We start from the raw sequence: 27,073 nt of genomic DNA, 5'->3' as shown, positions 1-27,073 counted from the left end.
CATGTGATTGACTTGAACTTCATGTGGCTAGAGGGTGTGTAGGTAGGTGGTGGTGGAGGGGAAGGCTCACTGTGGTCTCAAAGTCTGGAGCTCCTTTGCGTGTTTATCTGGTCTCTGCGATGCAAATCTGGCAGGATCAGTGTTTGCATGGAGAGCAGAAAATAAGAGCAGGACCGGAGGATGAGGGCAGAGACCGGAGAGGACTGGGTATTTACCTAGCCAAGGGCTCTTGTGATCCAGCCCAGGCCAAAACTGAGACTAGGGTAACTGCAGGTTTCTTCAGGTAGGTGCTTATTGGATCTTTTCTACCAGAGAAAAGCAGTGGAAGGAGGACAAAGGACGGTTTCACACAGCGCTGACTCCTCGTCACACAGACTTGGGGACCGATCAGCGTCTGGGGCACCAAGAGGCAGTCTGGGGGCTGGATTCACGAGGTAAGGTGTTGAGCAGACGGGACAGGGAGGTGGAGCAGGGGCGCAGGCACCAACACTTGAGAGAGGCACTTCCCCCTTCTTCCCTGGGTGTGTGCAGTGGCGGCTCCAGAAACGCCCCACCCCTGGGAAAGGGGCGAGTGAGGCTGGCCCCATCTTTCCAGCCCCCGGCGAGCTCCAGCGTCCGCGAGGACAGGGAGGCCTCTAGCGGCTGGCGAGGGAAGCAGGCAAAGGCCGGCTGCGGAGGGCGGGAGGGCATTTCCTGCCCGGGCCTGGGGCCGCGCGCTTTCGCAAAGGAAGTGCCTCCGGGACGCAGGGCGGGGCGGGAAGTGGGGCGGGGGCGCGGCCAATGGCAGCTCAGAAGCCGCAGAGGGGCGGGGCGGGCCTAGCCCCGGCGCCGACCCCACCCAGGCTGCCCCGCAGAGCTAGGCGCCGAAGCCCGCCGCACCCAAGCCACTGGAGCTTTCACCCCGAGCCTCGCCCCGCTCCCCGCCTCTGCCTTCGGGGCCGCACAAGCCCTGCCCCTGCCGCTCCAGGGCAGAGGCCGCGCCCCCTTCCCCGCCGCATTCCAGGGCTGCCCCTCCCCAGGCCTTCGAATTTTGCTTACCAGCTAGCAGTATCCCGTTGTGTGTCCAGGCATTTAATTAGTCCTGCCAAGAGGGTACATCTCCATTTTGCAGACCACATCCCCGAGGCGGGGAGAGGTAGAAGAACACAGCCTGGAGGCTCAAATTTGTGCTCTGACGCTGCCCATTCCCACCTGAAGTGTCGAGGGACGGGCAGCCCCTCCAGGTGTGCTGAAGCGGGGGTCCCACGGCAGGTGCAAGGCCCACACCCCACTTGCTTAAGTACCCCGCAATAACCACAGAAACAAGATGGGGGTCTGGCTTTCTCTTTAGTTCTCATTACACTGGGGCTCTGTCAAAGAGAAGGCACTTAAATGGGAAGGCCACCTGATGCAGGCCAACCATACTCGCCCCCCCACCTGCTCTGGGGTAAGGGGGCACAACGACATCGCCATTTGACATCCCCCTTGGCACTGGTATGTGGGTCCCCTTAACCGTTAGACCCTGGGGAGAGCCCAAGGCCTTGACCTCCGGAATTGCCATGTTAGGAGGAGGGGCTTCAGAAACAAGAGTCGGAAGGCAGGATATCCTGGGAGCTGCCCCCAGCCAGCAGGGGGCTGTAGGGGATGGGTTGGCACAGGGGAGGGGGACAGCTTGGTCGGGCTCCCTGGAGATCCCCAAACCCCACAAAAGGTCCCACCTCCTACAGATCCCGCAAAGGCACCAGTGAAGTCGGGTGGGTGAAGAGGCACTGATGAGCTGGCTAGAGACCCCCCCACACACACACTTAGCTGGTGTGCCTAGCATAATGCTGGGCACAGAAGGTGCTCAAGAAATGCTTTTTTGAATGAATGAACGGAGCAAAGGGATGTGAGGGACAGAGGACAGGGCCTGGGGCCCCTTGGCCCAGCTTGTTCCATTCAGAAAATAGTTTAAAAAAATGTAAAAATCCTTTCCCTCCCTCCCCCCAACGTCTGGGCCCAGGAAAGGGGCAAGGGAGGGGTGTCTCTACCCTGACCCTTCCCTCTCTCCTTCCCCTAAAAATCTATATACACATGTACATATTTATATGGCACCACAAGGGGGGTCTTGCCTATGCCCCCACACTCAGAGCTGGGGGAGCCAAGCCCCAGGGCTGGTTAAGGCAAAAGTCTGAGGTCGTTGCTTGGATGATGCAGGGAGCAGCCCTCAGCTGTTGGCCCTGGAGAAGCTGTACTGTGGGGCCTGAAGGACAGACTCCTGCTGCCTTCCCCAGTGGTAACAGACCTTCTCCCCTCCCTCCAAGGCAGAGGCAGAGGTTGGTAGGGGCCCTCTCAGTCCCAAGAGAGGAGGTGGGGCAGGGGGAGGGGCTGGTTCTCCCCTCCCAGCCTAGAGCTGTGCCCCTGGGAAAGCTGGGCGGGGAAGAGGGGGCTCTATGCAAGGCACTTGATGTTCACCATTCCCAGACTGGGGGTCCAAGGCAGGAACCCTGCCTCCAGGAAGCAGAACCGGAAGGGGCCAAGGGGCCCGATTTGGCAGCAGAGAAACATGGCAGCATGGACACAGACAGAAAAAGGGAGCAGCAGGCAGGGCCCCTCAGGTCCCCTGAGAATGGGGGAGGAGGTTCGAAGGCACTGACATGGGGCCTGGGGCTCACAGTCCTCAGTGCAGCCTGCTGCCCCTGCACCGCCTGGCGAGGCTGGTGGGGGAGACGCCCGCTTCCCCATGGCACTGAGTGTGGCGGTGGCCCGTGGGTTTTCCTAACAAAGGCCTGGGCAGTCTTCCTGGGAGGAGGTGTGGGTGTCATTGGTCAGGGGCAGGTCCTGGCCCCATCACCCTCACTAGCTCCCTGGCCGTGGCTGCCTGAGCACTGAGTACACGTCGTCCACGCGGCTGAGTTGCTCGAAGAAGGGGAGGAGGTCGTGGAGCTCTGTGTCACTCATGTTGTCAAACCACGAGGCCACTGGTACCTGGGGAAGTGGGTGTAGGAAGGTGAGGGGGGCAGGTGGTCCTGAGTGCAGAATTTCCAGGCCAGCCCTATGTAGCTACTACTCAGATCATGAAGTTTCTGAAAACCCCTCACCCATAGTGTTCAAACTTTTTTGACAGCAACCCCCAGAAAAACACATTTATAAACCTAACAATGCCAAAGCTTCACAATTCTTAACCTTATTTGTGCAAAGCACTCGGATACTTTTTTTTTTTTGAGGCAGGGTCTTGCTCTGTTGCCCAGGCTGGAGTTCAGTGGTGCAATCTTGGCTCACCACAGCCTCTGCCTCCAGGGCTCAAGTGATACTCCTACCTCAGCCTTCTGCATAGCTGGGACTCCAGGCATGCATCACCATGCCTGGCTAGTTTTTGTATTTTTTGTAGACATAAGGTTTCACCATGTTGCCGAGGCTGGTCTTGAACTGCTGGGCTCAGCTACCTGCTCACCTCAGCTTCCCAAAGTGCTGGGATTACAGGCATGAGCCACTGCACCCGACGGGATATTTTCTATTCGATTTCATTTTATTAAAATTCCCGATCAGGACCCACTAAATTAATTATGTGAGCCATCAGTAGGTCACAACTGGCAGTTGGAAAAGTTGAAACTTTCCAAACTCGGTTGCCCTTTTGGGGCCCCTGTGCATGGCAGATGCTCTGCTGTGTGTGAGGGGAAAGGACCACATGGCTGCAGGGCAGGTGGACGAGGGCAGTGGGCAGCAGGCACAGGCAACTGAATGCAGGAAGGACTGGGAGGGCACCCACCCCCCAAATGGGAATCCGGGAGGCCAAGGTGGCCTGAATGGACTGACCCCTTCCTGGGCCTCAGCTCCTGTCCCAGTCCCAGTCCAGCCCACACTCACGGCATTGTCCGGATGGAAGACATAGGAGGCAGGTGAGTTGTCCAGGATGAGCACCCGCCGCAGGTCTCGGCCCAACCGGCTCAGGTCCTTCACATAATTCCCCCGGTGGAAGACACAGGACTCTCGAAACAGCCGGGCCCGGAAGGCCCCCCATTTGTCCAGCAGGTCAGCTACTGGGTCTGCATACTGGGAGCAAGAGGTGGGTCATCCTGGGGCCTGCAGGTTCATTGGGCTGCATGTGGGAGGTGGGTGGGAGAGTACGGTTGCCCCAGGACCCCTGTGGGGCTCACCTTGGCGAGGCTGGCGGTGAATAGCACACATTCAAAGAGCTCGCCCATTCGCTGCAGGAACTCATCCACATGAGGCCGCTTCAACACGTAGACCTGGGGGGCGGACCAGTGAGGCGGCTGCGGGCCAGTGGGGCAGTGTGGAGGTGGCCAAGGGCTGGTAGGGCATGGGCCAGGGAGGCAGAGGCGCACAGGAAGGAGGCTGGGCCTGCAGGCTCCACTTGGCCAGCTACCCTGACCACTGCTGGGAAACTGCCACCCCCCACCCCAAAAACGATCAAAACTTCTACTCCACTGGCCAGTCCTACCTCATGAGGTCACTAATTCCCAGTCCCTTCCCCTGCCTCAGCCTAGTGTAGGAGTCCAGGGGCAGCCCCCTCACCCCAAGGCTGCAGGGCACCGGTCCCCGAGCCAAGTAATGGAGAACAGGCTGGACAGCACACAACCTATCCTGAATTACTTGAACTGGGTCCCGGGCAGGGTGGGGCGAGGGGGCACAGCATGGGGGAGCCTAGAGGAGGAGCCCACTTGGCAGGCCTGGAGTCAGCACAAGCCCCTGAGGTTCTGTGTGACTTTGGGGCAAGTCTCATGCCCTCTCTGGGTCTCTGACATTCCACATGTATGCAATTCCCATCCGAGGCGCTCCAGATTGGTAGGAAGAACCTAGGGTCTGGGAGGCAGATGCCAAGCCCACCACTGCCTCTTCCTGGCCCTCACCTGGTGGACCACCCCATCAATCTCCACAGGGATGATGAAGTCCGCGTTGTTCACTGGCTGTGGGGGGAAAAGAGCTGCTGGAGTTAAGAGGAGGAGCCCCAGGGCATGGGGCCCAGCACACACCTCCCTCCCAGGCCAGGGTGGGGGACCCCTCCAAGACCCAGGCTGAGGACCGTTGAGCAGGGCCCACCTTGAAGGAGCTGTGCACCAGGGTCTCGTCCAGGTCGATGACCACGCAGATCTTGTCTGAGTCCTGGGCCTTGGCCGCAGGGAGCAGGTATTGGACTGGGGTCTGCTATAGGGAGGGCGAGGCTGGCTGGGGTGCCTCTCTCCAGGCCCATCCTTCCTCCCATGTAGGCTTCTCCCCCTAGACCTCTCCAGAGGAACCCCGGGCCCAGAGGACAGATATTTCCCCCTTCCCAGCTTTGCCCCTGCCAGCTCTGGGGCTTGGGTAGGCCTCCTGGTTCTCTGAGACCTCTCTGAAAACCAAGGTAGAAAATAGCTTCCACTTAGAGAATTCAGTCTCCCCACAGTAGGCAAGGCCTGGCAGGGGAGGTTGCCACCCACCTGCTCTTCACCTTGCAGGTCTACAAGTCCATCCTGAAAAGCTCAGTTAGGAGCCCCTTCCCCTAAAACCCTGAATACTTAGTCCAGGTGCTCACGCGGCCCCACCTGGCCCCCACGCACCTTGGGGATGGCGCCATTCTCCTCCACAAGCAGGGGCGCCCCGCTGTGGGCGGGCAGAGCCTCCCCATCATCCCGGCAGACACAGCAGAAGAGTGAGTGGAGGATGCCCCGGCTTCGGGGCTTCTGGGAAGCTGCTGACTTCTGGTCACCTGAAGTAGGGAGGCCCAAGTTGGGGGCTCGGTGCACACTGGCCTGCAGAATCCTGCATGTGTGCCCAGGCATGAACCCCTGAGCTGGGAGGATCTTGCCGTGGCCCCTTCATCGAGGGAGACACACGAAGGCAGATCCTGACTTTCTCTGAAATGCCCCTGTCAAGGCCCCACAATCTGCTCCAAGGCTCCTGCAGGTCCCTGACAAATAGAGACCTATCAGATATTAAGGTGCCCACATAGGGAGTGCGTGGCCTGGAGAAGGGGATCCTGGGGTGCTCTCTCCCTGCATCTCACAGCCTCCATGACTGCTAATGATCAGCCCCACTGGGGTGCCTCCTGACCCCACCTTACCTGAGCACCCCTGCCCAGGACAGCCAGGGCCTGGGACCCACGGCAGTCTGCCCCTGCCCTCTCTCCATCCTCTCCACCCCCATTGGTACAAAGTCCTCACTGCGGCTGGGCCCAGAGGCAGGGGTGCAGTCCTTCGGACTAGGGCCAATGTCCAGTGGCCATCTGTTTGCCCCACCCTGCCCAAACCTCCGACCTGGAGCCCAGGAGCGGCGGCCTGATTAACAGACACCCCTCCCACCCCATCCCCCTTCGGCCCCCTACAACTAGCCTTTCCACCTTGCCCTCAGCTCCAGGGCAGCCAGGCCCAGGCGACGGTGGGCAGACCTGGGGGCAGCGTCCACGTCCTGAGATCCACACGGGGAAAAGGACGGGCAGACCCCCACCCCGGCCCAGCCACGCGCGAGGAGGTGGGGGCGCGTAGCAGCTAGGCTTCGCGGGGTGGTGCGTGCCCACTAGGCGCACGACTCTCCCCGCGGGCGCCAGGCAACTCTTGGAAGTGCTGACCGTCCTCTCTGTGTCTCCGAGGGGCTCGGCGCCTCCACGCGTGACGCGAAGTTTGTGGGAACGTGGCTGTGTGTTGGCGGGAGATCCCTCCAAGCCTCCCTAGCCCGCTGTCACCTCGGCGCCCCCTCCCAAGACCAAGACCCTACGGAACCGCAGCCAAGGGAGGGGGTGGGGCGGAGTCTCAGCGGGTGGCCCTTAGGCACCCTCCTTAGCTCCCCCATCTCCCAGCCCCATTGGCGCCAATGGGGGGGGGCGCCCATGCACCACGCAATGCCAGCCAGGAAGCCCCCGAAGGAGTTCCTTCTCTACTTCTGCCTCAGTTTCCTCACCTCGAGCGGACGGGAGCGCCCCAAAGGCGCCAGGCCCCGCCCCGCGTCTCTGAGTCTCCTTTGAGTTCAAACTCTCTCCCCGCTCCCTCTCGGGCTGGGAGCTTCGGGCACGGCTGAGGTGGCCGCCCGGGGCGGCGGCGGCGGCTCCTCTGGGGAAGATCCCGGCCACTCCTCTCCTCCCACGGCGCCCCGACTTCGGCCCCCTCCCCGCAGCCCCGGTACCTTTGCCCCGCAGCGGGCCCCGAGCCTCCTCCTTGCTGATCTGAGTAATGACGGCCGAGCTGTCCATGGGGCCGGGCGCGCTCCGCTCCGGCCAGACTCTGGCCCGGGCGCCCGGCCTCCCCCCCGGCTGGGGCCGGAATCGGGGCGCGGGGGGGAGGGGAGGGGTGGGAGGGAGGGATCCCCGCGAGCTTCGGAGGGGAGGGGAGCCAGGTTCTAGGGGGGAGGGGGAGGGAGGGGGCGCGGAGGAAACTTTGTTACAACATGGAGTTTCCTCCCCGCGAGGCGGATGCAAACATGGAACCCAGGCGCCGTTTCAAGGCTCCCCCTTAAAAGGGCAACGGCTTCGGCGTGACCTGGACTCGGCTGCGGCTTTCGCCACTTCTGGGACCGACGCGGCTAGGCGGACTGGGAGGCGGGCAGGGCCGGGTTCCTGCCGCGCTCCAGGGGGCGTCGCCTCCCTTCCTGCCGCCCGCCGGCGGGGCTGAGCCTCTGCGGCTGCGTGGCAGGCTCGGCACCCGGCTCACCGTTCCAGGCCGCCGAGCGCCCTGGGCCAAGGCCCGCCCGCGCGGAGCGCCCACGCCCGGGAGTGCACGAGTGCGGCGCGGCTCCACCTCTGCGTTTTCTGAGGACTCGGGACTGGAGGCTTCTTGGTTACCTCGTTGACGACTTGGGGATAGCGCTACCTCATCTGTAAAATGGGTCTTCTCTCCTGTCTGGTGGTCGCAAAGGTCACTTCGCAAGGGCGTCATGAGCCAGCGAAAGCGCTGCTGGCTTGAAACAGCTGTGCAAACCTCAGAATCACGGTCTTGACTAGGACGGTCACCGCCCCCCGCAGCCCCTGGGCAAGGTGCCCCTGGTCTGTAGGGCGTGAAATTTCAATTCCCTGACCTGGGAAGTCCCCTGCCGACCTCTCCCCACGGCCCCACGCGGGGCCCCGCACGTCCACCCGCCGCGCACAGGCCACCACGCATTCCCGCCTGAAGAAGTTTTCGTATGCGCTGTTCTCTCCGCGTAGCCAAATTCCACCGACCTCGAGGAAATGCCACCTTCTCCAGGGGCCTTCCCAGGTCCCCTCCCCTGCCCGCGTTCGCCGGCCGCCCTTTGATTACTGGGGGTGCGGTGGGGGTCACTGGACTCGCTGCCGATCCCAGGAGCCCAGCACGGCGCCGCACGCGGTGGGCCCAAAGCCCGACCGTGGGGACCTCAAACCAGAGGCCCTCAAGGCTCGTTCCACCCGGCCTGTGGCGCAGTGCTAGGCACTTGGGAACGAAGGTCCCTGCCTTCCCGCGGGAAGCCCCTCCGTGGTGCGCGCCGTGGGTCTGCGGGTTGGTCTTTTCACTCGTCATTACTATTCTGTAAGTTCACCATTTAAAAACTAATAACGCCAAGCCCGACAAACACGCCTCGGCACTTCCTCCCCTCCCCGCTCTCCCGCGGGCCTCCGTGGCGGGGCGGGGCGGGCGCGTCCTGTCCCGTTCGGCCTCCGGGTGCGACGCGGCGCACGTCCGCCAGGCCCTGCCGAGGGGGAGCCGGGGAGGGGAGGCCCCGCGCGGGGGCCGGGAGGGGAAGGGAGGGGAGCGGCGCCTGCCATTAGGCGCGGCGGCTTCGTGCCCTGAGGCTGGGAGCAGGGGCGGGAGGGGACTGTCGGGGACTGATACCCCGGCCCCCGGGCTGGTTCCCTCGGCCCTCCTCCTGCTTCTGGGTAGCCCACGGGGCGGCCACCATTGCGCTTCACCGTGATCGCCACGCGCTGCTGGCGCTCTCCCAGGCCTGCTCTGGCTGCGCCCCCTAACCTCATTTACCCCTTAGAACGGCCTCCTTATCCCATTTCACAGATGAGGAAACTGAGCTTCAAGAAAGGAAGCGACGTTCCCCCGGTCTACCGGCGAGGGCAAAGGCGGGATTCCAGCTTGGGAGCGGGACATCTGTCTCCCCTGCGGTCCGGCCCCCTGGGTGGGGCCTCAGCTTTATCTCCGGATGCGGGGCCCTCATGACCCCAAAAGGAAGCGTGTGGCGAGGGACCGAGTGGAGTCGTGGCCTCGCCCTTGGCCTGGGTTGGGTGGCGCGCCTTCCTCTCCCTCTGTGAAGGGGGCTGGAACCTGGCCGGCTGTCCCCCCACCCACCATTCCCAGACGGGCCATCCTGAGCTCACGGGATTCCTCAGGAATGCCCCACCTCCTCCACCCCAACCTATCGCCACTTCAAGTCTTTGCCCGTGCTGGTCTTTTCCCAGGGAGACCTAACTCCTCCTCCCATGCTCCCAAGGCAGCAGAAGCAGCCGCGCCTTCTGCCTGGAGCCCTGGACTTCTCTCCCCACGCCTGGGGGCAGGTAGTTACGGAGTGACTCGAGAGGCCAGGATTGCGTGGGGGGAGGGGGTCCTTCGGGTGTCCTCCCTCGGGGGGTTGTCTACACCCAGCTGCTCTCTATCTCTACAGGTGGAGCTCGCTTTATGCACTCTATTTTTTGTCTGTTTTATCGATTCGCACCCCAGGAAAAATAAAATCATGGAGGCCACAAATCAGAAACGGGGAGGGGCAGGAACGGGATTCAGCAAGATGCTGTCTGGCACCTGTGGATTTGGAAGCGTCCCTCCCAACCCAGCCCTCAGCTTCCCCATCTGCCAAACGGGGCTGGTAAAAGCCCATCCCAGGGGGATGGGGGGAGCGGTGCAGAAAGTCGGGGTGCGCTCAGCAGGCTCCTGGGGAGTGCCGAATGCGACCACGCCCTCCCTGAGAGGCCTAAAGGGAGCCTCCAGAAGAGCAAATCTGCACCCCTCTTCCTGGAGGGTCGATTTGAGCCCGGGCTGGGAGAACCAGAGCTACAATGGGTGGAATGGGGGCAGCTCTAAGTAGACGCCTTCCAGTCTCCAAACGACTGACCTTGGCACGACCTCATCACTAGCCCTTTGCCCAAGCCCTGGGTAGCCCCTTAGCCGACCCTCCGTGTCTTCTTGACCAACCTGCCCATTCCTCTGCCGTCCCCCCATTCCTGCCCCACAAGATCTAAGACGTCCCCAGAAGGCTTCATGTCTTGGCAGATGTGCACAGACGTGTCCCCATGTTCCTGGCACTCTCATTCCTCCTGGACTGTCCTGTCAGCACTCCCCCCTACCCCTGACCCCCCTTCAGCAAGATTCAGTCCCCTTCCCAGGCCGGCCTCAGGGGCAGCGCCCTTCACCGCATCCTGCCCCAGAGACTTGTTTGCACAGCTGTCTCCCGCCACCGGAGTGTGGGGCCCTTGAGAGCTGACATCTTTAATTCGGAACTTTGCCTCCCTCCCCCACTTGTAACACAGGGCCTGGCACAGGACTGGCACTCAATGCCAAGTGAATTCACGAGAGGGGTGTGTAGGGGGTACAACTGGGGCACTTCCAGGAGGCCAAAGGATCTGGGAGATGCCTTTCTTCGCTACACGCCCCCCCATCTATCTTTTTCAGCTGGCATGGACTCATCTCCAGTGCCAACCCTAGAGGAGGCGGGCGGCCCTCTTGCCCAGGTACCCTCTGCAGCACTTGCCCAGGTCGCACAAGCCCGGTCCCATCACTTTTCTCTTTGAGGGACCCACTCGCATCGTTGCCCTTTTAAGAAAGAGGAAATTCTTCTCATAAACAAGCGTCCGGACCTGAGCGCGGAGACAGGCCGCCCGCCCTGCTGGGTCCCCGGGAAATCGGGGGTTCTTTCAGGTGCAACACCCGGCCCAGGTTCAACTCTGGGGAAAGGCCCGTTAGTGTCTCCTCGCTGCGGCTCTCCGCAGGTCCTGGGCTGGGGTCCGAGGGACCCGAGGAGGCTGGAGGAGGGACTTGGGGGAGCCTAGAAACAGCCTAGGGAGCGTCTGTAAAGTGCAGCCCCTGAATGGGGCGAAGGGGTGCTCAGTCGCTCCCTAAGGCAGAGGGGACTCCCCGCCCACACAGCTTCCCCCCGACCCACTCTCCCCAGAGGATTCTGGGGCCCCAGGGCGCGAACCCCGAGCGCCAGCCTCCCCCCGTCGTTCCGCCTGGCGGGAAGGGGGCGGGAGGGCCGGCGTCGGGACTGTCTCTGCCCCTAGGGGGAGCAGTCAGCGGAGAGGGAGCGCTAACGGCGCGGCGTGGGAGTCGCGGCCGCCGGGTCTCTTGAGGAAACAGCAAATAACTTGGCCCTCAGAGGCACGGGCTCTTGGGTTCCTTATGACCTGGTGCCTGACGGAGAAAGAAGCGCGCCTCCGTTTTACTGTCTGGAAAATGGGTTGCAGGCGGAACAGAAAGGCTGCGGCGAATAGGAGCGGACCAGACCCTGGCGTAGGGGTCTTCTAAATGTTTTAGAGACTCCGTGCCTTCCCGTTTCCCATTCCCTGCTCCTTTGGACGAGAAGGGAACTAGTATTTATGTAACTTTAATCAGGCCGGGTGCAGTGGCTCACGCCTCTAATTCCCAGCACTTTGGGAGGCGGAGGTGGGGGCGGGATCACTTGAATCCGGCAGTTCGAGACCAGTCTGGCCAGCATGGCAAACCCCGTCTCTACTAAAAATACAAAAATTAGCTGGGCGTGGTGGTGCGCGCCACTCCCGGGGCTGAAGCACGAGAATCAGTTGAACCCAGAAGGCGGAGGTTGCAATGAGTCAAGATTGCGCCACTGCACTCCAGCCTGGGACCCAGAGGGAGACCCTTTCCCTGTCTCAAATAAATAAATAAACAAACAAACATACATTCATCAGACACTATTTCAAGCTCCAGTTTGGAGCCTGTGTGTCTTGCCCAAGTCCCCAAGTCCTTACCCCACCCGTCCTTGGGCTGGCAGGTCACGCCTGAAGGTGCTCAGTAAATACCTTTTGAAATGTTTTTTGTTTGTTTGTTTTTGTCCCCAGTGCCAGGCACTGTGTTAAAGTGCTCAACCTCCATAGCAAGGGTGGTGTTGTCTCTATTTTACAGATGAGGACACTGAGACCCAGAGGTTAATCACATGGCTGTGCTAGGAAATAGCAGATCCCTAAAGCCCTAAAGGCAGGTCTCAGGAACTGTCCCACTCCATCCTGCTCCCTGCATGCGCCCCCTCCACATCCAGCAGGCCAGTCACGCCACGCATGCCACTCCCAGCCAGGCCCCGGGTGTGGGCCTAGGCAGAGGTCTCCCCTTTCTGGTCCTCTTCAAGGAGCCCATACAGGAAGTGGTGGTGGGAGCTGTGGGCCAGAAAGGTGGCTCCGTGGGCAAGGCAACAGGTCCAGACCTGGCAGAGGGGCGACCATGAGTTGGGGAGAGGCCAAGACCTCTGGGGAAGGCCCAATGTGTCCCCACAGACCCTCCCCATTGGTTGCCTCCCGTCCTCACCTCACCCATTCCCAAGGCATCCCCTGGCCCTACTGTACCAGGTAGGTGCTGAGACCCAGGTAGGCTGCGGCCAGCAGGGCTGCAAGGCCGAAGTAGGCAGGGTGGGGCAGGCTGGGCAGGTAGCTGACCACGAAGTAGAGGTTGATGGCGCAGACTAGCACCATGATGGAGGAGGTGACGACCTTGCTCAGCCTGGGGGACACGAGAGAGGCTCAGGACTGGCTGGCTGCAGCTGGACCACCTGCATCTACTTCTCTTCATCTCCCAGTGCCCACACTGGGGGTGGGGGTGGATACACAAAGGCCGCTTCTCTGGGCTGTGGGACCTGGAGCAGACAGACCACCTCCCCACCTCCTGCCTCCTGGGCCCTCCAGGCTACACACTGGCGGGATTTGGCAAGAGCTGAGTCTGAGGTGAGAGTGAGGAGCTCAGGCTCTAGAAACAGGCCTCCGCCCTGGATTCCAATCTTGGTTCCCCGACTTGCTAGCTGTGTGACCCTGGGCAAGTTCCTTAGCCTCTCTGAGCCTCTGTGGCTTCACTGGCATAATGGGGAGAATTGTAGCTCGTACCTCTGGGTGGCTGTGAGGATGAAATGCGGTGATGCAATCCAGCACTTGGGAAGGGGGGTACTCACGGGCCATTGGCAAACTCCTGCATGAGGGCGGGCATGCTGGTGAACGTGAGGATGGGCAGCACGGCGAATGGGAGCTGGGGAGAGCAGCAGGAGCCTAGGCTGAGGAACCCTGCCTCAGAATATGGCAAGGGTGGGGACAAGATGGGCGTGGCTTGTCACCCTCTGGGTGGGTGTAAGCTCAACTGCCCTAACCACAGTGAGCCTACTTCCGCGTCTCCTGCCTTCTCAGGTTGTGGGCTCCCAGGCAGGAGAAAGTGTTTGGGGGCTCTGGCATCAGGTTGCTTCAGTTTGAATCCCAGCTCTGCCACTAGTAACTTAACTGAGCGCATCAGTTTTCCCATCTGTAAAATGGGATAATGAGCCTGGGCAACATACATAATGAGCTTTTCTCTCTACTTAAAAAAAAAAAAAAAGGCCCGGTGCGGTGGCTCACGCCTGTAATCCCAGCACTTTGGGAGGCCGAGGCGGGCGGATCACAAGGTCAGGAGATCAAGACCATCCTGGCTAACACGGTAAAACCCCGTCTCTACTAAAAAAAATACAAAAAAATGGCCGGGCGCGGTGGCTCAAGCCTGTAATCCCAGCACTTTGGGAGGCCGAGACGGGCGGATCACGAGGTCAGGAGATCGAGACCATCCTGGTTAACACGGTGAAACCCCGTCTCTACTAAAAAATACAAAAAACTAGCCGGCCGAGGTGGCGGACGCCTGTAGTCTCAGCTACTCGGGAGGCGGAGGCAGGAGAATGGCGTGAACCCGGGAGGCGGAGCTTGCAGTGAGCTGAGATCGGGCCACTGCACTCCAGCCTGGGTGACAGCGCGAGACTCCATCTCAAAAAAAAAAAAAAAAAAAAAAAACAAAAAACTAGCCGGGCGTGGTGGCGGGCGCCTGTAGTCCCAGCTACTCGGGAGGCTGACGCAGGAGAATGGAGCTTGCAGTGAGCTGAGATCGTGCCACTGCACTCCAGCCTCGGCAACAGAGCGAGACTCTGTCTCAAAAAAAAAAAAAAAAAAAAATTAGACCTGCCACGGTGGCTCGCGCCTGTAATCCCTGCACTTTGGGAGGTCGAGGCAGGTGGATCACCTGAGGTCAGGAGTTTGAGACCATCCTGGCCAACATGATGAAACCCTGTCTCTACTAAAAATACAAAAAATTAGCTGGGTGTGATGGTGGGCGCTTGTAATCTCAGTTACTTAGGAGGCTGAGGCAGAAGAATCACTTGAACCTGGGAGGCAGAGGTTGCAGTGAGCCGAGATCTTACCACTGCAATCCAGCCTGGGTAACAAGAGTGAAACTCCATCTCAAAAAAAAAAAAAAAAAAAAAAATTAGCTGGGTGTGATGGTGTGCACCTGTAGTCCCTGGTACTCAGGAGCCTGAGGTGGGAAGATTGCTAGAGCCTGGGAGGGCAAGCTGCAGGGAGCCATGATTGAACCACTGCACTCCAGCCTGGGTAACAGAGGGAGACCATCTGGGGCCGGGGGAGGGGGGAAGGATAATGGTGATTCCTACCCTCCTGCCCCCAGGGTGGCTGTGGGGACAATGGAAGCCTTGTAGGCAAGGTGTGCCTAGGACAGGGCCTGGCAGGCCCAGGCGAGGCTCAGCATGCGGGTTGCTGGAGGTCCTGTTTAGCTCAGCAGCGGGCAGGGCTGGTGGGTTTCGTGCATCTCACCAGCAGGCTCTGCAGCACGTTGAGCAGATCATTGAGGCCGGACAAGTCCCTCAGGTCCCGGAAGACAGCCACAAGCACGGTGGGCAGGATGGCGCAGGAGCGGGTGAGGAGGACTCGGGCGAAGCGTGACCACCGCAGCCTGAGGAATCCCTGGGGTGGGGGTGAGCTCCTTGGTGGGGAGTAGACAGGACTGGGGATTCCAGAGGAGAGATCCTCTGTAGTCCCTCAACTGATTTATCCCTGGGGGCATGCTTTGTTTTTCCACTGTTGAATTGGGGGCAGCTCTGTCCCTAGGCAGCAAGAGGGGGTGGGTGGGGAGAAATGGGGGGCTCCCATCCCATAGCTGGCTGCTGAAGACTAAACAGTTTGGGGGAAAAGGCTTCTGTTAGTCCTGGGTCTGCAGCTTCCGGCAAGTCGCCTCATCTGTCAGGATCTCAGTTTTCTCATCTGTAAAATGGGGCTTATAGTGTTGCCCTCTGGGCTACGTGAAGGAAACAAAAGCTGGGTGGGGTGGCTCATGTCTGTAATCCCAGCACTTTGGGAAGCCAAGGCAGGAAGATCACTTGAGCCCAGGAGTTCAAGACCAGCCTGGGAAACATAGGAAGACCACATCTCTACAAATAACTTTAAAAATTAGCCCGGTGTGGTAGCATGAGCCTGTGGTCCCAGCGACTTGGGAGGCTGAGGATGAGGCTGCAGCGAGCTGTGATGGCACCATTGCACTTCAGCCTGAGCAACAGAGTGAAATCCTGTCTCAAAAAAGAAAGAAGTGCGGAGGGGAGGGGGGAAGAAAGAAAGAATGAAAAGAAAAGGCCGGGAGCAGTGGCTCACGTCTGTAATCCCAGTACTTTGGGAGGCCGAGGCAGATGGATCATTTGAGGTCAGGAGTTCAAGACCAGCTTGGCCAACATGGTGAAACCCCGGCTCTACTAAAAATACAAAAATTAGCCGGGCGTGGTGGCGCATGCCGATAATCCCAGCTACACGGGAGGCTGAGGCAGGAGAGCAGGAGAATGGCTTGAGCCTGGGAGGCAGAGGTTGCAGTGAGCCTAGATTGAGCCACTGCACTCCAGTCTGGGTGACAGAGTGAGAGCCTATCTCAAAAAAAAAAAAAAAAAAGAAAAGAAAAAGAAAAAGAAAAGAAAAGAAAAAAAGAAAAGGCCAGGCTCAGTGGCTCACACCTGTAATCCCAGCACTTTGGGAGGCCAAGGCGGGCAGATCACGAGGTCAAGAGCTTGAGACCAGCCTGGCCAACACAGTGAAACTCCGTCTCTACTAACAATACAAAAATTAGCCAGGCGTGGTGGCAAGTGCCTGAAATCCCAGCTACTAAGGAGGCTGAGGCAGGAGAAGCTTGAACCTGGGAGGGGGAGGTTGCAGTGAGCCGAGATCGCACCACTGCACTCCAGCCTGGGAGACAAGAGCGAGACTCCGTCTCAACAACAACAACAACAACGATAAAAAAAAAAAAAAAAAAAAAGAAGAAGGAAGAAAACAGAAAAGAAAGAAAAGAAAAAGGAACCACAAGGCCCGGCCCGGAGCCCTAGCCTCCAGTAGTGTGCCTGCTGGAGTGTCCAAAGTGTCCTTGGACCCCTTGCCCGCCCGGGACCGCCCCCTGCCCCACCTCCATCACGAACTGTCCCGCGTAGGTGCCCGTCATGGTGGAGCTCTGCCCGGCCGCCAGGAGACCTATGGCCCAGATGTAGAGGGCCGCGGGGCCGAACAGGCAGCCCAGAATCACGCCCTGCAGGGACGGAGTGTGGTCGGACTGGTGGCCCCGCCCTAGGCCCCGCCCCTCGGTGGGCGGGGCGGGCGCCTCTCTGGGCCTCGCCCTCCCCGCCCACCCTCGCTCACCCCCTGGTAAATGTCCACGGCCATGGTGGCGTTGTTCATGGGGAAGATCTTGGCGTAGTCGTGGAGGCTGCTGTTGGCACAGATGTTGAACTGCGGTACCAGGGCAGTAGAAGGAAGATGTGAGGAGCACGCTTAGCCTTGGGAAACTGGACTGCCTAGCCTTGACCAGGGTTCCAAAACTGGTGGCCCAAGGCTGAATGTGGCCAGACATATTTTGTTTGACTAACAAAATAAGTCGGGTTTTGTTTTGTTTTGCTTTTATGTTTTGTAGCGATGGGGGTCTTGTCATGTTGCCCAGGCTGGTCTTGAACTCCCAGGCTCAAGCGAGCCACCTGCCTCAGCCTCCCAAAGTGCTGGGATTACAGGCATGAGCCACCGCGCCCGGCGGGTTTTTTTTTTCTTTAATATGGATTTGTTGCCAACATTTAAAATTGAGACGGCCTGGCATGAGAACCCAGTTTCCAGCTTTTTTGTTTGTTTTGTTTTTGTTTTTGTTTGAGACATAGCTTCGCTCTTGTTGCCCAGGCTGGAGAGCAATGGTGCAATCTTGGCTCACTGCAACCTCCGCCTCCTGGGTTCAAGCGATTCTCCTGCCTCAGCCTCCCCAAGTAGCTGGGATTACAGGCATGCGCCACCACCCCAGCTAAGTTTGTATTTTTTTTAGTAGAGACGGGGTTTCTCCACGTTGGTCAGGCTGGTCTTGAACTCCTGACCTCAGGTGATCCGTCCGCCTCAGCCTCCCAAAGTGCTGGGATTGCAGGCATGAGCCACCGCCCCCGGACTGTTTCCAGCTTCTTTTATGTTCGTAAGAGCTGGCATCAGCACAGAGACAGCTGGCTGCCATGCCCGCCTCACACTGTCCACTTCCCACAGCTCTGCGCCTGTCTGATCTTGAAGACAAGGGTTTGCAACCCCGATGTTGATCTCCCTCCTTGTACCAAGGAACAGAGTGAGACCCAGGGAGGAGTATGACCTCCCAAGGTCACAGAGCAAGGCAGTGGCAGTGCCCAGGTCCTTGGAGGCCTGGCCACACCTTCTCCCACAGGGCTTAGCATTCAGGAAGCCCCCAACCCTGACTGCAGTTGTTAGAGCCTCATGACTGAGATCCACTCAGAAGGGGAGGCAGACACAGGTCCCAGATCCCAGAGAATCAGGGAGGAATCGCCTAGCTCCTTTTCCAGTATTAGCACAAATGTGACCTCTTCCAAGAGCCTTTCCTGACCACCTGGGCTAATGCAGACCCCACTCCCATACCCCCAACTATGCTTCTTCACCCCCTTTATTTCTTCCCACTCTGCACTACCCTTCGGGATTCATTCCTGTCTGCTCACCTCGCTCCCCATTTAAGCTGCAGAGAACTGGGTCTTTGTAGCATTGACTGCTGTATCCCCAGAGTCTAGGATGTGCTTGGTACATAACAAATGCTCAGCCGGGCATGGTGGCTCACACCTGTAATCCCAGCACTTTGGGAGGCCAAGGCAGGCAGATCACAAGGTCAGGAAATTGAGACCATCCAGGCTAACACGGCGAAACCCCGTCTCTACTAAAAGTACAAAAAATCAGCTGGGCATGGTGGCGGGCGTCTGTAGTCTCAGCTACTTGAGAGGCTGAAGTAGAAGAATGGTGTGAACCCAGGAGGTGAAGCTTGCAGTGAGCCGAGATCGTGCCACTGCACTCCAGCCTGGGCAACAGTGCAAGGCTCCATCTCAAAAACAAACAAACAAACAAATGCTCGATGATTATTTGCTGAATGAATGATATCTGCCAACAGGGAAGATTATCAGGGCAGAGACTCAGAAGGGCTCAGCTGCATTGCCTAGGGTCCTCGGCAAGGCTTACAGGACATAAGTACGCGTGTGGCCTCAGGTGCAGGGGAAAGTGTGTCTCACCGCAGCCTGGTTGGTTTGCTGGTAGAAGGCCTGCCCAAAGACAGCCATGACAAAGAGGTTGATGATAAAGGAGACGGACAAGGCGATGGTGGCCTCAATCAGGAAGTACATGTTGGCTTCTCTGATGTCCACTCGGCGGGTTCGGTCTATCTCTCGAGACTACAAAAGTCAAAGGGAGAGGGAAGTGCCAAAGTCCCTCAGAGTCACCACAGTGTCCCGCACCCTCACACTTCTATGTTCTCCCCAAAGCCCAATACCTTTTCAAGTCCCCTGCGTGGCAGTTTGGGACAGGCTAAGGTCAGCCGATGGACTCCTACATCTCTGTTCTTGCCACAGCGGCCTGACCACTGTGAGCCACTTTGTGGGTGAAGCCACTTTTGTGGCCTTTGAGGTCCCTGGCTACCTCAGGTCCTGACACGCTCCTTCACTCACCTTTTTCCATCCTCAGACATGTCCGGCTTACTTTATTTTGTTTTTTAGAGACAGGTCTTGTTCTGTCACCCAGGCTGGAGTGCCGTGGTGCAATGCATGGCTCACTGCAGCCTCCAAATCATGGGCCCAAGTGATCCTCCTGCCCCAGCCTCCTGAGTAGCTGGGACCACAGACACACATCACCACAACTAATTTTTTATTTTTATTTTTGTTTATTTATTTTATTTTTTTTGAGACGGAGTCTCGCTCTGTCACCCAGGCTGGAGTGCAGTGGCCAGATCTCAGCTCACTGCAAGCTACGCCTCCTGGGTTTACGCCATTCTCCTGCCTCAGCCTCCCGAGTAGCTGGAACTACAGGCACCCGCCACCTCGCCCGGCTAGTTTTTTTTGTATTTTTTTAGTAGAAACGGGGTTTCACCGTGTTAGCCAGGATGGTCTCGATCTCCCGACCTCGTGATCCGCCCGTCTCGGCCTCCCAAAGTGCTGGGATTACAGGCTTGAGCCACCGCGCCCGGCCTAATTTTTTAATTTTCTGTAGAGACAGGGTCTTGCTGAAGCTAGTCTTGAACTCCTGGGCTCAAGCATTCTCCTGTCTTGGCCTCCTTGAGTGCTGAGATTACAGGTGTGAGCCACTGTTAGGCTGTTAGAGACCCAAGCCTTATTCATTTCTGCCCATGGCCTTTGCACTTGCTTTCCCTCTGCTTGTAATATCTTTTCCCTGATCTGCTTCCCCAACTTTCAGTCATTCTCTATCGTATTTCTCTGTTTTGTTTACTTCAGAGTCCCTTTCACAATTATTATTATTATTTTTTTTTTTTTGAGAGGGTCTCGCTGTGTCACTCAGGTTGAAGTGCAGTGGTGGGATCTCAGCTCACTGCAGCCTCGACCTCTGGGACTCAAGCCTCAACCTCCTGACTAACTAGGACTACAGGTGTGCACAACACCCAACTAATTTATTTTATTTATTTTTTATTTTTTGTTAGTAGAGACAGGGTTTCACCATGTTGCCCAGGCTGGTCTCAAAACTCCTGGGCTCAAGCAATCCACCTGCTTCCCAAAGTGTTGGTATTACAGACGTCAGCCACCTCGCCCAGCTCTACAGTTCTTTTTCTCTTTTTTCTTTTCTTTCTTTCTTTCTTTTTTTTTTTTTTTGAGATGGGAGTCTAGCTCTGTCACTCAGGCTGGAGTGCAATGGCATGATCTCCCCTCACTGCAACTTCCGCCTACTGGCTTCAAGCAATTCTCCTGCCTCAGCCTCCCCAGTAGCTGGGATTACAGGCACGCGCCGCCACTCCCGGCTAATTTTTTATATTTTTAGTAGAGACAGGATTTCACCATGTTGGCCAGGCTGGTCTCAAACTCCTGACCTCGTGATCCGCCCGCCTCGGCCTCCCGAAGTGCTGGGATTACAGGCGTGAACCACCGCGCCCGGCCTATAATTCTTTCCTTTGTTTGTTACTTGGCTTGTTGTCCGTCTACCCTACTAGCACGGAAACTCTAGAAGGGCAGGGGCCTTGACTGTCTGTTCCTCCCAGCGCACAGTAGACACTTTTTTTTTTTTTTTGAGACAGTCTCGCTCTGTCGCCAGGTTGGAGAGGTGCAGTGGCGGTGCAGTGGCGCGATCTCGGCTCATCGCAACCTCTGCCTCCCGGTTCAAGCGATTCTCCTGCCTCAGCCGGAGTCGCTGGGACTACAGGCGCGCGCCACCACGCCTAGCTAGTTTTCGTATTTTTAGTAGAGACGGGGTTTCGCCATGTTGGCCAGGATGGTCTCGATCTCTTGACCTCGTGATCCGCCCGCCTCGGCCTCCCAAAGTGCTGGGATTACAGGCGTGAGCCACCGCGTCCCGCCTGACCCTCAATTATTACAGGCTCCGAAAATCCTGACGGAAGGAAGGGGAGGGGCTCCAGGCTTGGAGGCGGGGCCAGCATGGCTCCGACTGAGTGGGGGTCTCCTTTGCCCTCCCCGCTGCTCACCTTGACCAGGGCCGAGTGCAGGTAGATGTTGTGGGGCATGATGATGGCGCCAACAATGCCCACCGCCTGCAGCAGCTCGGGGTGGCCGCAGCCCGGGCACGAGGGCAGGAGCAGGCCCCGAAGAAGCGCTCCCTGGTCAGGACGCGCCACCACATACTGCAGGGAGGAGCCTGGTCAGGACAAGCCCCGCCCCTCGCAACCACGCCGCGGTCATCATTTCTCAGCCTCCATCCCACCCCACCCCCACGCAGCTAGCGGCCAGAGGGAAGGGAGAGGAATAATCTTGGGGGGTCCGGAGGGGGGTTGCAGCACTGGCTTCCTACCTCATAGCCAAAGGTCAAGGCCATAATGGTTATAAGGAGTCCAAAAAAAGCTTCCAGCTTCCGCAACCCTACAGAGCAGAACAAACCAAACAAACCAACGAAAAAAATCTGTAACATCAACAATTCGTAATGGCTAATACTACGAGCGCTTTCAGGCACAGTGCCAAGTGCTTAACATTTGTTACCTCACTCAGTCTTCACAACCACCCTCTGATGTCTGTGCTATTATTTCCCCACGTTACAGGTGAAGAAAGGGATGTCCAAGTAACTTGCTAGAGGCCACCCAGGGAGAGTGAGGGAGCTCAGGTGCGCTCAGGCAGTTCGATGTCAGAGCCCTTCTCCCAGTAGAGCACCCTCACCACCACCACTCCCCTATGAGATGGGGTGTGCACCCACCATAGTTATCGAGGAAGAGGAAGAAGAAGGTGTCCACGATGGTGATGAGGACGCCACCCCAGAGTGGGATTCTGAAACCAGAGTGACCCGGGTCAGCCCAGCCTGGTCCAGGGGTCTGTAACTCCTAGGTAGCCTCAGGGCTGGAGACAGGAATCTGGCCTCCTGGGAGCAGGACCCTAAGTGCCCCCAGACAGCTAGGGCAAGGGGAGTGGGAGTGTGGCATAGAACAGTCGAGGCTGGGCAGAGCTAGAGGAGAGACCTGGCACCCGGCGCAGCAGAGAGTTTGGGGCTGCAATCCCAAAGTCCTGCATGACTCACATCTGTGTTACTTTAGACAAATCACTTTACATTTCTGGAAAATAGGGCAGCAGCCCTGCTTCAGAGGGGAGAGCAGGATAAAATAAACTCTGGGAGGGACTCGTTGAGGGGAGGGGACGGGAAGTAGCAGCAGCTGTTCTCGGCCTGGCCTGAAGAGTTGGGGTACACTGGGGCGGTACCGTCCAGCTGAGAGCAGATTGAATGCAATGGCCGTGCCGATGACTTCCTGCATGTCGGAGCCCACAATGGCTAGTTCGATGGTCAGCCAGAGGAGTGTGCGGGGCACCTATGGGGAGGAGATAATCCTGCATTAGGGGTGGGCTGGTTATTTGTCTGTTGTCTCAGACTACATTTACAAGACAGTCTTGCCAATTGGCTTCCTATATTATGTAGGAAGAGCTTACAGGAGATGGAAAGGCAGAGATAAACATTTTTTTTTTTTTTGAGATGAAATTTTGCTCTTGTTGCCCAGCCTGGAGTGCAATGGCACAATCTCAGCTCACCACACTCTCCCCCTCTCAGGTTCAAGCGATTCTCCTGCCTCAGCCTCCTGAGTAGCTGGGATTACAGGCATGCACCACCATGCCCGGCTAGTTTTGTATTTTTACTAGAGACGGGATTTCTCCATGTTGGTCAGGCTGGTCTCGAACTCCCGACCTCAGGTGATCCACCCGCCTCGGCCTCCCAAAGTGCTGGGATTACAGGCGTGAGCCACCTCCCCTGGCTGAGATAAACCACTTTTTCCCCTGCTTCTTGTGGTATTTCTGGCAGTGGCACCAGGCAACCTAGGCTCTGGCAACACTAGTGGCCATTTCATCAACGTCAATAATGCTTTCAGGAGCTCAGCAGCAAAGGATGGCTCTGGGGCTTGTGCCAGGGGTGTAGCAGCTTTCTGATCTTTGGGTAACACCCTCTTCCCTTGCCCCCCAAGCCCTCCCAAACCTTTCAATCCCTGCATTCAATACCTTTGAAATGTCTAGTGCTATAATTTCTGTTTTCCAAACTGGACACTCACAACAGCCAAGTCCCCAGGGTCCACCCCAGCCAATGACCATTCCTGAGCTGATGCCTCCCATTTTTTGTCTTGGGCAAGTCACTTTCCCAAATTTTAATTGCCTCTTCTATGAAATGGCATGCCTCTCATGTCCCTCTAGACTGTGTGCTATCAGTTTGAGCCTCAGTTTTTTCACCTATCAAATGGAATTGGGGCCGGGTGCGGTGGCTCATGCCTGTAATCCCAGCACTTTGGGAGACTGAGGTGGGTGGATCATCTGAGGTCAGGAGTTTGAGACCAGCCTGGCCAACATGGTGAAACCCTGTTTCTACTAAAATTACACAAATTAGCTGATCATGGTGGTGGGTGCCTGTAATCCCAGCTACTCGAGAGGCTGAGGCAGGAGAATTGCTTGAACCTGGGAGGTAGAGGTTGCAGTGAGTTGAGATCCCATCACTGCACTCCTGACTGGGCGACGGAGCAAGACTCCAACTGAAAAACAAACAAACAACAACAACAACAAAAAAACCAAATAGACTTGGGACGCCCCATGTGAGATGATGTGCTTATTTGATCGTGGAAGCTGGAAATGGCTGTTTGGGGTTTGGGGCCAGTGGTTCTCCCTGTCCAGGCCCCCCAAGCTCACCTTAGGGTAGTAGAGATGGCAGACTTCACCCAAGTCCTTGCCTGTCACCACGCCCAGACGTGCAGCCAGTCGCTGGCAGAGCAAGCCCAACAACGTGGCCCAGAGCAGCACCCAGAGAAGCTGTGAGGAGGCAGGGAGAGGCCTTCAACCAGAGTGGCCAGCCTCAGAAAGCCCCTGAGTTCGTGGTACCCTCCAACCAAGGACACTCCTTAGGGAGGGGGTGGGAGAGATGGAGTCCCATCCTGGCAGGGTGCTGGTAGTTCACGCCTGTAATCCCAGCACTTTAAAAGGCTAAGGTGGGAGGATTGCTTTGAGTCCAGGAGTTCAAGACCAGCCTGAGCAACATAGTGAGACCCCCATCTCTAAATAAATAAATAAATTACGCCAGGCGAGGTGACTCACACCTGTAATCCCAGCACTTTGGGAGATGGGTGGATCACTTGAGGTCAGGAGTTCAAGACCAGTCTGGCCCACATAGTGAAACCCCATCTCTACTAAACATACAAAAATTAGCCAGGCGTGGTGGCGGGCACTATTTGGGAGGCTGAGGCAGGAGAATCACTTGAACCCGGGAGGCAGAGGTTGCAGTGAGCCAAGATTGTGCCACTGCACTCCAGCCTGGGCGACAGAGTGAGACTCCATCTCAAAAAAATAAAATTAAATAAGTAAATAGTTTTTTTTTTTTTTTTTTAAAGAGAGGAGCCCAGTCCCCTACCCCCCACACAAATGTCCCACCTTCTGGTAGGATTGCCCTGGGGACCCTTTTCGGACCCATTTGTACTTAACACCAGCTCCCAGGCCACACTGGAGAAACATGGCCAGCAGGGGCCTTCAACACTTAGCCTGGTCACCTCCCTCTCGAACGTGTCCCCACTCAGGTCCCGACTTAGTTACTTTGAATCCCGCCACGGCGCCAGCCTGAAGATCTGACTCGATGTTTCCTGGGTCCAGGAAAGCAATGCTCATGAGGAAACCAGGCCCCGTGAAGGCCCATAGCTTCCGCAGGCTGAAGGTGCCCTGTGGGGGGTGGGAGGAGTAGAGTGAGGGGGTCCCATAGCTTCTGCAGGCTGAAGGTGCCCTGTCGGGGGTGGGAGGAGTAGAGTGAGGGGGTCCCATAGCTTCTGCAGGCTGAAGGTGCCCTGTGGGGGGTGGGAGGAGTAGAGTGAGGGGGTCCTGGGTATAGGGATGGTGGCAGTTCACCTTGGCCATCCCCTAGAGGAGCCCCAACAGGCTCGTCAGCCCAGCCCTGCCCTCCATGGCCCGTTCCTGGGTCTGCCACCCAGGGGATGGGGACGGCATGGGTGGAGGAAGCAGCATGCTCTGCTGAGTCACAGAGGATCTGCTTTCTGGATCTGCTAAGCTCAGCAGCCGGCTTGCACCTGAACTGCCTGCCCCTCTCAAGCCCTGACTTGTCAGGTCCTCAGAGACCCCACAGGGGGCTGTCTAAGGGGGTGAGGGGGCCAAGCCTCCCTGACCCAGCTCCTCCCTCCCCAGCCCCTTTTCCGACCACAGGGCCTCCTCTCTGTGGTCCACTGAGGTTATGATCCCCCACCCTGTTCCAGGGCATGGCCTATCGGCTTAGAAATCTGCTAAAGATATTGGAGGCTGGGAGCAGTGGTTAGCGCCTATAATCCCAGCACTTTGGAAGGCCGAGGTGGGCAGATTATTTGAACTCAGGAGTTTGAGACCAGCCTGGCCAACATGGTGAAAACCTGTCTCTACTAAAAATACAAAAATTAGCCTGGCATGGTGGTGCATGCCTGTAATCCCAGCTACTTGGGAGGCTGAGGCAGGAGAATCGCTTAAACTCAGGAGGCGGAGGTTGCAGTGAGCTGAGAGCATGCCATTGCACTGCAGCCTGGGCTACAGAGCAAGACTCCATCTCCAAAAAGAGAGAAGATACTGGAAATGCAGGTGACAACATCCTAGATGCTAGATGCCAGCCTGCAGCCTCCTTCACTTCTCCCTATGCCTTTCCTAAATGCTAAAACATGTCCTTAAGGCTCCAATCCCAATTCCCCCCAGGCCTTTTTTCCTTCATAGGAAAGCTGAGATTAATTGAGAAATTTTAGACAAATACTGAAGCACCCCAGCTAAGCCCTGGGGACGGAAGCAGGAAGGGGCAGTTGCCACTGTCCACCACTGCTGCTCAGACCTGGAAGGGACTTGTCACCCATGATCATAAGGAGACCCTATTCTCCAGCCCATGGGATCCCATAGGATCCTGTCAATCTTGCAAGCCCCCAGGAAGTTTCTAGCATCCCACCGGCTTTGTGTCTGGGATGGGGATCTTCTCACTCAGGTAGGTCTCTCTGGGAGGTGCTTGCTGTGGCCCTGGGCTGGTCGGGCTGGAGATGGAGCCATAGCTGGACCTGCTCAGCCTTTGGGGACCCTTGTCACCTGTTGGGGTACATGAAGCATGGTGAGTGTCCTGCCTCTTTCTGGTGGCCCAGAGTTAAACCCACCTGTTCCCTTGCTTCCTCCTCCCGGAAAAGTGGAAAAACTAAGGTCCCTGGCCCCCATCTTGGGTCTATCACCTCCACCTCTCAACCAAACATTCCAGATGTGTGGGACATGGCAGCTTCAGAATTACTGTCCTTTCATGTGAGGACAGATGCCCAGAGGCAGATCTCCTGCCACAGACAATGCAGAGAGACCCTAGGCTCGAAGAAGGGCAAGCTCAGGCCACATGTCTGCCCCTTGGCCGGACCCCTCACTTTCTCCGGCAGCCCAGAAAGCTCCAGGGGCTTTGATCCACAGACTTCAGATAAAGGAAAAGTAGACCCCTTAGGGGTGTGAAGGACCCCAACCCAGTGAGATTGAGTCTGATGTCCAGAACTGTGTTCTAGACCAGGACTCTCACGGGAGACCAGAGGCTTCCACGGGGGACCAAGGGCTTTCTTGCTTCCTTAAGTCTCCACCAGCCTAGTGACCTCCTCCACTCCACTCCCAAATCAGGCTCTGTCCCCAGGGGCCACTACTCACCTGTCATTGGAATGCCGAATTCAGGTACTCTGGGAGTGCGAGCAGTGCTCTGGGCAGCTCCTCAGCTTGCACCCCGTCTCTGGGCACTGGTGCAAGTGAGTGTGCGAGCCCACGCCCTGTTACCCATCCGTAGCTGAGCGCCCTACCTCTTACATCAACATTCGTTTCGCATCGGCCAATTCACACATACACATAACATGGGGCGTTGTGAAACATTTTCCAAAGGCAGAAGTGGCCAGCCCTGGCGGAAGGGTCTGGTTACCCATGGAGTGGACCTTTGTTCCCCTCCCAGCCTGCCCTGTGCCCCACAATACATCTGTTTCCCTTCCAGGCACCCTGTGTTCTGTGCCTCCCAAGTTAGCTCTGATTTCAGACGCTTCTTGCCCCTTGTGTGTTCATGGCAATACCCCATGACCACACCCCCCTCTGCCACACACACACACACACACACACACATATGCACACACACATACACACAGAGTCAGGTCTTTCTTCTCCTCTTCGATCTGGAGTTCCAAGGTTCGTTGGCCTAATGCGAGTCTTCATGTCCTCAAATGTCCTCAAAGGCCTCAGTTTCCCTTTG

At 57.7% G+C, this 27,073-nt stretch overlaps 2 protein-coding genes, 2 long non-coding RNA genes and 1 other non-coding gene across 28 annotated transcripts; 2 read left to right on the top strand and 3 right to left on the bottom strand.

The window, feature by feature from the left end:
• Positions 1-76: 76 nt before the first annotated feature.
• Positions 77-8,968, top strand: LOC144333483 (uncharacterized). Its single transcript, XR_013402168.1, has 3 exons — positions 77-207; positions 313-434; positions 8,910-8,968. It is a non-coding gene; the product is annotated as an uncharacterized LOC144333483 (long non-coding RNA).
• CTDSP1 (CTD small phosphatase 1) lies at positions 1,308-8,517 on the bottom strand. 6 transcript variants are annotated; one of them, XM_015110974.3, is made up of 7 exons: positions 7,730-8,517; positions 5,517-5,665; positions 5,020-5,124; positions 4,830-4,886; positions 4,116-4,208; positions 3,826-4,011; positions 1,308-2,946 (listed from the first exon to the last, which is right to left on the bottom strand). In XM_015110974.3, the coding sequence occupies exons 1-7, from the start codon at positions 7,821-7,823 to the stop codon at positions 2,818-2,820; spliced, it is 813 nt and encodes a 270-aa protein (XP_014966460.2). In that variant the 5' UTR covers positions 7,824-8,517; the 3' UTR covers positions 1,308-2,817.
• Positions 4,512-4,588, bottom strand: MIR26B (microRNA mir-26b). Its single transcript, NR_032376.1, has one exon. It is a non-coding gene; the product is annotated as a microRNA mir-26b (primary transcript).
• A 295-nt stretch (positions 8,969-9,263) lies between the features above and the next one.
• LOC144333484 (uncharacterized) lies at positions 9,264-9,593 on the top strand. The gene is made up of 2 exons (XR_013402169.1): positions 9,264-9,403; positions 9,511-9,593. It is a non-coding gene; the product is annotated as an uncharacterized LOC144333484 (long non-coding RNA).
• Positions 9,594-11,426: 1,833 nt separating this feature from the next.
• On the bottom strand, positions 11,427-26,593 carry SLC11A1 (solute carrier family 11 member 1). Of its 19 annotated transcripts, none has more exons than XR_013402165.1 (15): positions 26,491-26,593; positions 25,772-25,905; positions 24,400-24,522; positions 23,506-23,625; positions 22,045-22,151; positions 21,548-21,618; positions 21,152-21,219; positions 20,829-20,984; positions 18,421-18,579; positions 16,532-16,621; positions 16,302-16,421; positions 14,518-14,867; positions 13,009-13,082; positions 12,413-12,566; positions 11,427-12,273 (listed from the first exon to the last, which is right to left on the bottom strand). XR_013402165.1 is itself a non-coding variant. In XM_077957566.1 (15 exons), the coding sequence occupies exons 3-15, from the start codon at positions 24,619-24,621 to the stop codon at positions 12,163-12,165; spliced, it is 1,602 nt and encodes a 533-aa protein (XP_077813692.1). In that variant the 5' UTR covers positions 24,622-24,644; positions 25,772-25,905; positions 26,491-26,593; the 3' UTR covers positions 11,427-12,162. The 19 variants fall into 19 exon arrangements, 5 of the variants coding, with proteins under 5 accessions (XP_077813692.1, XP_014966536.2, XP_077813694.1 ...); XR_013402164.1 differs by having other exon boundaries at positions 12,944-13,117; positions 14,678-14,867; XR_013402163.1 differs by having other exon boundaries at positions 13,009-13,117; positions 14,678-14,867.
• Between the last annotated feature and the right edge of the window lie 480 nt (positions 26,594-27,073).

This window comes from Macaca mulatta, chromosome 12 (genome assembly GCF_049350105.2).
Source record: "Macaca mulatta isolate MMU2019108-1 chromosome 12, T2T-MMU8v2.0, whole genome shotgun sequence".
Lineage (NCBI taxonomy): Eukaryota > Metazoa > Chordata > Mammalia > Primates > Cercopithecidae > Macaca > Macaca mulatta.
Note: the sequence above shows the minus strand (reverse complement) of the source record. Positions and strands in the feature narration are given on the sequence as shown.

Coding starts and splice junctions, on each gene's coding strand:
- CTDSP1 (XM_077956246.1), bottom strand. CDS start 7,141: ATGGACAGCTCGGCCGTCATTACTCAGATCAGCAAGGAGGAGGCTCGG. Junction 5,666..6,852: donor GGCGCTCCCGTCCGCTCGAG/GTGAGGAAACTG, acceptor TCCCTACTTCAG/GTGACCAGAAGTCAGCAGCT. Junction 5,125..5,516: donor AGAATGGCGCCATCCCCAAG/GTGCGTGGGGGC, acceptor CCCTCCCTATAG/CAGACCCCAGTCCAATACCT.
- SLC11A1 (XM_015111050.3), bottom strand. Junction 18,580..20,828: donor TGCACTCGGCCCTGGTCAAG/GTGAGCAGCGGG, acceptor TGACTTTTGTAG/TCTCGAGAGATAGACCGAAC. Junction 16,422..16,531: donor CCGTGGACATTTACCAGGGG/GTGAGCGAGGGT, acceptor CCGTCCCTGCAG/GGCGTGATTCTGGGCTGCCT.